Below are 11223 nucleotides of genomic sequence, written 5' to 3'. Positions count from 1 at the left end.
TGTGGGAGCCAGGCAGAGGTGCTCACCTGCCCTAAAAATAGCTGAGACTTGGAAGAACGTCCCCACAACCTAGAGATTTTACATATTTATCCTCGCCGAAGTAAGGGCTTCATTCCTTTCCTTATTAAGGCGGGAAGAAGGCAGGCATTTCACAATTTGTGTTATGAAGTGACAGGCGTGGGCAGTGCTAACAAAGGCCTGGCTTTTGCTCCATCATACACTCCCTGGGCTTTCCCCACAAGAGGCCACCAGTGCTTGGGAGGATGAGGGCTGGGTTGAACCAGCTGGAGGGCTAGGAGGACCTCCTGGTAGAGACAGCACCGAGCATGGTCAGCCTTGGTCCTAAGGGTATGTCTGGCTTCCTTAATCCCCCAGGGGGTAGCCTTTGTGGCATCAATGAATGGAGCCAGCAGTCTTTAAATGACACCAAGACGGATTCTACAAGCCCTTCTTCCCCAAGCTTTCCCAGCCCCTGGCCTAGGACCCTGGATGGTCTCTCCTGCCCTTCACCCTGCTCAGGAAGGAAAGTAGAACCATACTTAGGGCACAGAGCAAGTTTATTTGGTGACTGCTGACAGCAAATATTATCCAAGAGACAAGCTGGCAGAGGTGCTGTGACAAGAGGACCTAGGACACATTTGGGGCTACATGCAGTCTCACGCAGGGGAAGGCACGGGGCTTGGGCACACCAGGAACATCCTCAGCCATTCAGCACCATACGGACAAGCTCTGTGGATTGGAGAGAGGGATGAGCCAGGGAGGAGGGCCGCGGGGAGGGGTCCACCAGGGGCCAGGAGACCACAGGACCACGAAGGTAGCCTAGGAGTGCGCCCGCAGAAACCAACCCTGGCTTTGCGGAGGAGCCACCTTGATCTGCCCAGTTCTCTCGGCCCCCAGCTCCCCCCGCACCCGCTATTAGTCCCTCCACCCCACCCTGAGCAGCGAGAACACAGCAGGAGGCAGGAAAGTTCTTAACTACACCTACAGCTACTGTCAGCCATTGGCAGGAGAAGACAGAGGTTTGGGTTAGGGTACCTCCAAGCTGCCCAGCAGAAGAGAGAAGAAAAGACTAGTCAGCTCCAGCAGCACAACAGGACAGGCAACCAACCCCCCTATGGCAACCACCTGTGCCCCAGGGCCAGAGGATCACCCCTAGGCAAGACCAGAACAAGCTGGTGTGAGCTCCCAGACACCAGCACCTTGGGCCCTATAAGCAAAACCTCAGAGCCCATTCTAGGAGAAAAGGAGGTACCACACCCCCAGGCTGTCTTCCTCTTTGAGGAACCCCTCCCCTTCCCAGTCAGCTCCATGCACAAACATGCTAGGAGGAAGTCAGATGGTAGTAGGGCAAGGGCAGGGGCTAGAGAGCAGAGGTTGGGCAGAAAAACACTGGGGAGGGGGCAACTAGAGAAGGGGAGGCTGGGAGGAGCCGTACCCGCCCCATGGGCCCGTCACCCCGACAGGATATGCCTCACAAACGCTGCAGGAAGGAAGAGACATTCGTGGTGAAGACAAGACACAGACGTGGGGTGAAGGGGTCAGGTGATGGAGGAACAGACATTCCCTTTGACTTCCCATTCCTTCCCACCTCCCAATCCCCTTTACACATTACCCCTTCCTTTCCTGTCATGTTCCCATGGCCTCCCACTCCTGGGCTGGGCTGGGCCCTGCCCCTTGCCTCCGGGTTCTTTTTGGAGCCCAGGGACAGGGAGAGCCCCAAACGCTGGGGGTGACCTGCCTAGACAACTTCGTCCACGAGAGCCCCAATTCATCCCTCACCTTCATAGTTGATACAACCGTTGCTGTCCTCGTGCCCTGCCACCAGCATCTCTACTTCTTCCTCAGTCATCTTCTCACCTGTAGAGAGAGGAAAAAAATGCATTTTGGGGACTGGGTGGCTGGCATGTATCAGGTGGCACCACCACTCCAGGAGCCAGGGTAGAGCCTTACCCAGGGTGACAAGAACATGCCGGATTTCAGCACCCATGACGGTGCCATTCCCCTCCTTGTCAAACACCCGAAGGCCTTCGACATAGTCCTCATAAGTGCCCTGGTCCTTGTTCTTGGCCACAGTCTGCAGCATGGGCAGGAAGTGTTCAAAGTCCAGCACCTTCACATTCATCTCTGCCATAAAGGAGGCGGAAGGAAAGTCACGCAGGTTCTTGGGACTGAGGACATGATAGGGACCACGAGTGAGGAGGTGGCTGCCACTCAAAGCAGGAGAAATCTGTTGGGTTTGCTAGCTGAGATAAACCTGCCTGAGTTCTGGGCCTATGCAGATAAAGGGAAGCTCTCAGCTGAAGAGCTGTAGGCCCATCACCACACTGAGAAATTGTCCGCAAGGACCCTCACCATCACTCTTGGGGTTCCCCAGGACCTTGAGCACCTCGGCGTTCGTGGGGTTCTGGCCCAGGGCCCTCATCACGTCCCCACACTGGCTGTACAGGATCTTGCCATCCCCTGTTCGGTCAAACAGCTGAAAGGCCTCCTTGAACTCTGAAGATTCAGATATACATCAGCACTAAGCATATGGCAGGTTAACCCCACCCCCCCAACCCCTTCTGCCCATTCAACTTCGATCATGCTGAGGAAATCAGGTATTTGTACCACTGTACACCTAAGTCCACTAAGAGGGCCTAGTGTCCCTGCCTCCCAACACAGGTGTCCCACATAATGACACAGCTTTCCTCCCTCCCTGGGCAGAACTGTCATTCACATGCCCCCCTGCCTACAGCAAGCCGGCCCAACTGCCTCACTACTCTTACTAAGGGCAGGAATTTGCCACCGCCCTGTCTGGGGCCTGTCCTTATAAGGAAGTGGGAGCAGCAGCCTGGGACTGGGGTCATCCCAGCCTGATACTTCCCACCCCTCCTGTACAGAAAGAGACCTTCAGAGGGTACAGCTATGAAATATCCTCAGCAAATCCCCCTGTCCCCATTTTCACAAGATTCCAGGTCACTGCTTTTTACAATCTTCACAGTTCCAAGCTGGGGGTGGGGGGGGGGCGCGGGGTGTTGTCACAGGAGGAAAAAAGAGGCAGAAGCTGATTAAGGGACAGAGGAGCACAGGCAACTTAATACACCCTCCCCACATCCCACACACAACAGGCATTAGGTGACCAAGTTGTTTCACATACCCACACCACCTAAAACTCACCCGGGGCTTGGGGCTCGGATCTAGAGTGGAAGGGGAGGGAGGAAGAAAGAGTGAGAAAAGAAAATGGAGGATCCAGAAAGCGGGAGAAGGGAATTCGGTAAGTACTTCCCTGGGGGCGCTGAAGAGATGACAGGTTGGGGTTAGGAGGTAGGTGCTAGAGGCGGGGGTCCCTCTCCCTAAACATGACCTCAGTAGGGGTCAGAGATTACTTACCTGCAGTCTGGTCCTCGGTGAAATCACACTGCTCAGGGAAGAGGGGAGCAGTCAGCATCTGAACCCCAAGCTTCTATCCCAGTCCCACAAACTGAACCACAAACTCCTGTTCCAAGCTGGGGACTCGCTTTCCGACAGAACAAGACCCCCAAACTTTCCAACCCCACCCCCGACCTTCCAGGCCCTCAGCTTCCCTTTGCAAACCCCCACCCCCGACTTCCCGCCTCTCGCCCCAAATCCCGCTCATCGTTCCAGGACCCGGGCCCCACCATCTTGACCGCTCCGCTCCGCGGGACCTTTCCCTGCAGTAATGGCTCCGGTTCCCAGCCCAACCCTAGTCTTAGTACGTCTCAATGACGTCAGTCTCAGATGATCCAGCCAATAGGAGTCCTGGCCTGTCTTTATGCAGATAACTTCGCTATATTAGTAATGAGGTGGGCGGGGCCCGCCGCTGCTTCCTTCGGCTTATCCCTACCTGGCTAGGAGGAAACCGTAGAAGCGGATCGAGTGGGGCGCGGAGAGCCTGCTACTCGGTCCAGCAGGAAGATCAGAGGATATCGGATTGGATATCGGTCACTGCCCCTTTCCTTCCTCCCTCCCCCACCTCGGAAGAAAGCAACAGTCGGACGCCTAGTGAGGAATCGTCTCTTTATTTGGAAACAATAGGTGGCCTCCTAGCGGCAGGAACGTGCTTCCGCCTGCCGGAGAGGAGGGGGGTGGGGGTGGGGCAGTGTCCGACCCCCACCGCATCTGTGGAAAAACATGAAAGTGGCCAAGGCCGGTCGCTCGCGCGCAGCAGGACGTGAAAACGCACTTCCCTGCTTTCCTGCCTTGGCTGAGGAAAGGAAAGGAAACTTGCCTCTCGGGGAGTGGGGAGGGAGGAGCCCTACCTGTAGGAGCTCAGACGCTTAGGATGTGCTTCAGGAAGGCTGCAGAGAGGAGGCAAGAGGGGTTCAGAAGCGGGCCCTTGGATAATCCATCTGATTTTAGACAATCTAGGCCTCGGGTGTCCACAGACCGCGAGCCTTCCTCCCCTTCTTTCCTGTCCCTTTTGCTTCGCTGGCCCCTCACCTTCATAGTTGATGCAGCCATTGCTGTCCTCATGTCCTGCCAGAACAGTCTCCACCTCCTCTTCAGTCATCTTCTCTCCTGAGCCCCAAGACATAGCATTTTAGTCCCTGCCCTCCATCCCTCACCAACCAGGCCTCTCTCTCCTAGGTGGTACCTTCTCTTCTCCCACCCTTGGAAACTTGCTCATGGCAACAGAACCCCAAAGGAATCCCCTCCTTGTAATGGTAACAGCTAGAAGCTGTCCCTGGATCTTGTTTTCCATTTCACCTGCACTAGCACCTGGTGAAAGCTTCACAGAGGGAAAGTGAATTCCAGAGGGTTAAGGGGCTACCAGATCACAGAGCACAAGCATCTCTTCCACAACAGAAAATCAGGTTTTCCACCTCATCTTCTTTCCTCTGTCCTTTGGGAGGCATCTGCATCTACCCCCACTTTACCTCCTGCAGGAAGAAGCCCTTCAGATTCTGCCGCCATGGCTCTGACCTTCTCAGTCTCCTGCCCATGACCTATAGGCCGATAATCCTTCCCTGGCTCTGCCTACTTGGCTAACCTTGGTCCACCCCCTCCTCTCCAACCCACAGGAGTTCTTACCCAGGGTGGTAAGGACATGTCTGAGCTCTGCTCCCATGACTTTGCCATTCCCCTCTTTGTCAAACACCCGAAGCCCTTCCAGGTAGTCCTCATATGTGCCTTGGTCCCGGTTTTTGGCTATGGCCTGGAGCATGGGCAGGAAAGTCTCGAAGTCCACACGCCGGGACTTCAGCTCTAATGATTGAAAAGAGGAGGGAGAGGTCAGTGCAGTGTCACCTTGGACCCAGCTCCCAACCCTACCACGTAGGCCTTCATCCTGTTCAACATTCAGTTTGTTTTTCTAGCCGCGTTTGATAGTTTTTGAAGTCCTGAAACCCACCCCAGCATCCTCTGTCACCTTGCCAACATTCCTCGGTTCCACCACCACACTGAAAACCCGCAGTGTTCCAGGCGTCCCCCTCACCATCACTTTTGGGGTTCCCCAGGACCTTGAGCACCTCGGCGTTTGTGGGGTTCTGGCCCAGGGCCCTCATCACATCCCCACACTGACTGTACAGGATCTTGCCATCCCCTACTCGGTCAAACAGCTCAAAAGCCTCCTTGAACTCTGAAGTATAAGCAAAGGTCAGTATTGGGACCAGGGGTTCCCATCGCCACCCCTTCCCCACCCCTGACAGAAAGGAGATTCAGAAACTATGTGATAGAGCTGGGCAGATTAGGGAACCCAAAGACCACTAGTGTGGAAGTTTTCAAGGTTGGGACCGGAGTCAGGGGAAGAGAAAGAGGATCTGATCAGGGGCTTGGGACTAGACAGTGGAGCTTAAGGGACCAGCTTCTCCTCACCCTCCAGCTGGTCCTTGTTAAACTCGATCTGTGGAAGAAAAGAGCAGGTGAGGAGGGATGACAGGGCTCATTCAATCTCTCTCCAGCACTCCTCTCAACCAACTGGCAGCCACTCTTGGGGAGGGGCCCAACGAGACCAGGCTGGGAGCCCAGCCACCTCAGTCCCATTCCCAGCTCTGGACCTTGGGAGAATCCCAAGAGTAGGAATTATGGGGGGGAGGGTTTCCTGGGAACAGGGTTAATCCCATGCCACCTGTTTCCCTCCCTCCAGTGCCCTGAGCTCTGCATCCCTCACATAACTGGGGGTTGAACAAAGGCTAAATTTACCCCTGGCCCCCAGCTGTGATTGTCTAACAAGTCTGTCCTCTTCAGCCTTCCCTCCTGGGGTTCAGAGCTGTGGCTTTTAGAATTGAACAGTCAGCCAGGCACAGGCACAAGCTCCCTCTCTTCACCTTGAAACCGTCCTCAGAACCCAGATGTTCCCCATCTCACAGGTCCCTGCTTCTGGCAGGGGGGTCAGTGAGAATGTGTGTACATACGCACACACATGTTATAGGTTAGAGGGAGAGAACAAAAAAGAACAGCAGAGTCATAAGCCTGGATGCTTTGAAATGGCGGGGGGCAGGGCAGGGGACTAAGAGGAATCTCTAGTATCTGCTGGTGCTCACTGATTCCCTGTTTTCTAGATACCCCCTCATCTCCTAGGCTGTTTCCCACCCTGTATCATCCTTCCAAATTCTTTCTTCACCTTCCCAGAACTCACCACCACTTTGGAGAGATCGATGGGGGGCTCCTGGGTTTTCTGAAGGGCTGGAGGGGCAGCTGGAGCTGGCTCAGCCTTGGTCTTGGCTGAAGGGGCTCCAACTGCGGGTTTGGCAGCAGGTTTGGCAATAGAGGGTCCTGCCGGTTTCTTCATAGGAACATCCTTCTTGGGAGGCATGATGTCCAGTGGCCAAAGGACAGTGTGCCGATGGGGGCACCCATCTCTGTTTAAATAGCCAGGGAGTCTGGGATGTCAAGGGGCGGGGGCAGGGGCAGGGAGCCAGTTGGCAGTGGGGAGGGTGAGATAGAGGAGAGATATGCTGGCCTGCCCTGGACTCCTATGGTTCAGGACTCCTGTCCCAAGGTCTTCTCGCTTCTGTTCACTTGGCCCCAAATGCTGGCCAGAACAATGGCCCCTTTGGGGGCAGGGGAAGGAAGCCAGAGATGGCCCAGAATGAGGGAGTTAACCTCCAGGAGAACAGTGACAGACACTGACATAGGGGTGAAGCAAAGAAGAGGATGCAGGCATTCCAGGCCTCAACCCCCTGACACAGAGTAGCCCTTTTTTCTAGCAGCTTTAGATTCTTGAAGGCTGAGGCAGGGAGGGGGAACTTGTGAACTGGGATTGTTAAAGGAGTCTGGGAGGGGCACCTGCTTAGCTCAGTCAGTAAAACATGCGACTCCTATCTCAGAGTTGTAGGTTCAGGCCCCACATTGCGTGTGCAGACTACTTAAAAATAAAATCTTAAAAAAAAAAAAAAAAAGTGGGGTCTGGGAGCAGTGAAAGGTGAAAAGAATAAGCAGTTCCTCCACTCCCCTCCGACCACGATTGAGGAACAGGGGCAGTTGACCCCATAGACTAATAATCCCCCAAATTTACAGTCCCTGCTGCCTTCCCTCCCAGCCCAGAACTGGAATTGTGCACAATATAGATAAAGAATAGTAACAGAAAGAGGAGTGTGACACCCCCATTGTCTCCTGTTCCCAGTATTGTATTAAGGGTAAGGGTGGGGGCAAGGATCAGGTTTACTGCCCACCACCCATACTCCCAAGGAAGGAACCCTTTTCCACAAGCCCATGGTCATTCAGGTCAGACAAAGGTAGGGTGCCTGCTGAATATGCAGCTGAATTTGCAGGGACTCACTCTGTGGTGGCACCTGAGGGGAAGGGCAGGAGGCCCTGAGAGGCAAAGGGCCTAAATCCTAAAATCTCTAATCCAAAAGGATGTGGGAGGTCCAATGGGCTCCAAGGGTACCTACCCCTCAACCAGAGAATAATAAAAACTCTGACACTGGCCCCAGGTCCCAAACCTTACAGGGGCCACCAGGGTTGGGTCTAAGTCTGAGGTGGTTGGGAGAGGGGGGAGGTTGCTGGCTACTTTTGTTCTAGGGAAAAGGAAGGAAAGGATTTAGGCAGCATTCTGAGTAAGATAGTAGTGAGTCCCCTTAGACCCTGGGGTTCAGAGTGGATGATCTGTCTTCCACTTGCAAAAATGCGTCTGAATCTCATTACTGAACATTGTCCCATTTTAGAAAAATCAGAATCATTCCACCCTCCCAGAATACATCACACACACACGCACGCGCACGCACGCACGCACGCACACCTTAAATCAAGCTTAAATAAAGGAAAGAGTCCCTCCCCAGCTCGCAAAAACTCACCCTGCGGGGTCCAGGTAAGGGTGGAGGCGGGGCGCTGGGAGGAGGCTGCGGGCCCCTAAGGGTTAACTCCAGAGGCCTCGGAGCATGCCGGGAGTCGTAGTCCTCGAGCTCCCGCGGGCTCACGGGAGACGCAGCTGTTTAGCAGGAGGAGGACGCCCAGGCGTGGCTTCCGGCAGGTGGGAGCGGTTGGTGACTCAGGAAGTTTTGGCGCACCTCTTGTCCCGGAACTAAAAGGCAATGCTCAAGTTATAGTCCCCTCCCCTGACCCTAAAAGCGTATGGGGGGCCCCCAGGATATCTCCCTTGCCCAGCCGTGAGTTCCCCAGTGCGGACTGGGATATTTTCTCCGAATCGGCTTGTGGGAGAACGCCGGACCAGGGGGAGGGCCGAAGACACCGCGGGCCGGGTGGAAGGCGTAGTGGGGTGCACTCAGCGCCCCGGCTTAGCTTACTCGCGGTTTGGTAGAAGAGAGCAGAGGTCACAGAGTTGTTATGGGACTTGGAACAATAACTCCAAAGTGTTTCTTTTTCTTCTCTCCTTTTATTTAAATGAGCTAGTAGTTGAAATCATTGTTAAGATTTGGGATTAAGCTTGGTCCCCTACCCCAGTTTCTCCCAAGTTGAGGTTTCTCCTTACCGCGGTCGGGACTTCACGGGTCCTCCTGGAAAGGAGGCTTGGCACTCCAGCCCTTTCAGTCTGTGACATCTCTGTTAGCCTTGGACATCTCATTCCCCAAACCATTATCAGAGGTTCCCTGCCCTGTGCTGGGGGGGAACCAACTGGTCAGGCCCTGGGTCAGTAAATGCTGCGCATTTGCTACCTGGGCAGGTGTGCAGGCAGAGGTTCGGAGTAGAAAGCCCGTGCGAGCTTGGGAGGGTGAAGCATAAATAAACTTGATGGGCACTAAGTGATGTTTGCTGGTTGGGGGAAGCTGCTCAGAAGAGTAGAAATCTAAGCAACTATCCCCAGAAGCCTCCACCGAGCCCTTACCGCTCCAGGGGCTAAATTATCTCAGGCAGCAAAGGGGGAGCCAAAGAGAAGGGCTCACACCACTCTGTTTATATTGGAACCCAGTTTCTACTAGGTATTTGCTGGTAACCAACAAGTGTAGTTACCTCTGTGTGCCTCAGTTCCTCCATCTGTAAAATAAGGATAGTAGTAGCTAGCTCATAAGGCTGTTGGGAGGAGGAGATCTGTTAATATTTGTAAAATAGAATGGGGCGTGGCACAGAGTAAGTAGTGAATAAGTGTGAAATAAATTTCCTTTACTCTTCCCAACATATGAAGTTGCTGGTTTTTCCCCATTTTCTACCCGTAAACGATCACTGGACCTGAAGAAATGGAGCAAGAAGAAATATGAGAGCATAAGTGTTTGGTTAGGAGGCTGGGGAAGAGCTGTATCACAAATGCCTTTTTGTGTCTTTCATCATGTTAGCAGTAGTTGATTTGGAAAATGTGGTTTATCTGATTCTTCTTCTTCCCTCTTCCCCTTGATCTAGCTGTAGGCCTCTTTTGGCACTTTGTCAAGTAGAAGCGGTTATAGCATCATCTGACTGCCTAGCATTTTTTTTTTTAAGATTTCATTTATTTATTTATTTATTTTTAAGATTTTATTTATTTATTTGTCAGAGAGAGAGAGAGTGAGAGCGAGCACAGGCAGACAGAGTGGAAGGCAAGGCAGAGGGAGAAGCAGGCTCCCTGCCGAGCAAGGAGCCCGATGTGGGACTCGATCCCAGGACGCTGGGATCATGACCTGAGCCGAAGGCAGCTGCTTAACCAACTGAGCCACCCAGGCGTCCCAAGATTTTATTTATTTATTTGACAGACAGATTACAAGTAGGCAGAGAGGCAGGCAGAGAGAGAGAGAGGAAGGGAAGCAGGCTCCCTGCTGAGCAGAAAGCCCGATGCGGGGCTCGATCCCAGGACCCTGGGACCCTGGGACCCTGGGACCCTGGGACCATGACCTGAGCCAAAGGCAGAGGCTTTAACCCACTGAGCCACCCAGGCGCCCCACTTCCTAGCATTTTTTTCTGCTTTATAAAGAAGTAGTGCAAAGAGAAAACATGAAGACTCTTGGCAAACAGATTGGAGAATTTCCTTTGTTCTTTGTACTATTTTTTTTTCATCATAAATAATGCAAACTATACTGAACATGATCTTAACCAGGCATAGGTGATTTCTTCAACATGTGTGGATTTTGGATTTTCTGTGACAAATGCCTCTCTCCTCTCTCCACACATAGCATTTGACTTGTAAGTTTTTAGGGATTACATATTTATTCTAATATTAGTTTCAACATAGAATAATTAGAAAGGGCACATCTTTAAAAGTAAAAGAAAAATACACATTAAAAACCTAAGAGAGGGGCGCCTGGGTGGCTCAGATAGGTGTCTGCCTTCAGCTTAGGTCATGATCCCAGGGTCCTGGGATTGAGCCCTGCATCTGGTTCTTTGCTCAGCGGGGAGTCTGCTTCTCCCTCTCTCTCTCCACTGTTACCCCTGCTTGTGCTCTCCCACTCTTTCGAATAAATAAATAAAATCTTAAAAAAAAAAAAAAACCTAAGAGCACAGGGTCGCCTAGGTGACTCAATCAGTTGAGCATCCGTTGAGCATCTGACTTGATTTTGACTCTCTTTAAGATCTCAGGGTTGTGGGGCACCTGGGTGGCTCAGTGGTTAAGCCTCTGCCTTCGGCTCAGGTCATGATCCCAGGGTCCTGGGATCGAGCCCCGCATCTGGCTCTCTGCTCAGCGGGGAGCCTGCTTCCTCCTCTCTCTCTGCCTGCCTCTCTCCCTACTTGTGGTCTCTGTCTGTCAAATAAATAAATAAAATCTTTAAAAAAAAAAAAGATCTCAGGGTTGTGAGATGGAGCCTGCTTAACGTTCTTTCTCCCTCTGCCTCTCTCCCCTGCATTGCATGCATGCATTATCTCCCTCTTAAACAAACAAACAAAAAAACTAATAGAACAACTCTTGGAATTACACAGCAC

At 52.8% G+C, this 11223-nt stretch overlaps 2 protein-coding genes across 9 annotated transcripts; both read right to left on the bottom strand.

The window, feature by feature from the left end:
• Positions 1-539: 539 nt before the first annotated feature.
• LOC309869941 (myosin light polypeptide 6) lies at positions 540-4044 on the bottom strand. Of its 7 annotated transcripts, none has more exons than XM_082741783.1 (7): positions 3845-4035; positions 3370-3397; positions 2353-2496; positions 1951-2124; positions 1780-1857; positions 1436-1480; positions 540-729 (listed from the first exon to the last, which is right to left on the bottom strand). In XM_082741783.1, the coding sequence occupies exons 3-6, from the start codon at positions 2420-2422 to the stop codon at positions 1452-1454; spliced, it is 351 nt and encodes a 116-aa protein (XP_082597909.1). In that variant the 5' UTR covers positions 2423-2496; positions 3370-3397; positions 3845-4035; the 3' UTR covers positions 540-729; positions 1436-1451. The 7 variants fall into 7 exon arrangements, with proteins under 7 accessions (XP_082597909.1, XP_082597907.1, XP_082597908.1 ...); XM_082741781.1 differs by having other exon boundaries at positions 3639-3907; XM_082741782.1 differs by lacking the exon at positions 1436-1480 and having other exon boundaries at positions 3845-4044.
• On the bottom strand, positions 4001-8570 carry MYL6B (myosin light chain 6B). Of its 2 annotated transcripts, XM_082741775.1 has the most exons (8): positions 8238-8570; positions 6578-6800; positions 5815-5842; positions 5435-5578; positions 5032-5205; positions 4441-4518; positions 4260-4298; positions 4001-4119 (listed from the first exon to the last, which is right to left on the bottom strand). In XM_082741775.1, the coding sequence occupies exons 2-7, from the start codon at positions 6752-6754 to the stop codon at positions 4270-4272; spliced, it is 630 nt and encodes a 209-aa protein (XP_082597901.1). In that variant the 5' UTR covers positions 6755-6800; positions 8238-8570; the 3' UTR covers positions 4001-4119; positions 4260-4269. The 2 variants fall into 2 exon arrangements, with proteins under 2 accessions (XP_082597901.1, XP_082597902.1); XM_082741776.1 differs by lacking the exons at positions 6578-6800; positions 8238-8570 and adding an exon at positions 6142-6318.
• Positions 8571-11223: the final 2653 nt, after the last annotated feature.

The sequence above is a fragment of the Mustela nivalis genome, assembly GCF_964662115.1.
Source record: "Mustela nivalis genome assembly, chromosome: 7".
In the NCBI taxonomy this organism is placed as follows: domain Eukaryota; kingdom Metazoa; phylum Chordata; class Mammalia; order Carnivora; family Mustelidae; genus Mustela; species Mustela nivalis.
The sequence above is the reverse complement of the archived record's forward strand: the minus strand, read 5'-3'. Positions and strand labels throughout refer to the sequence as shown.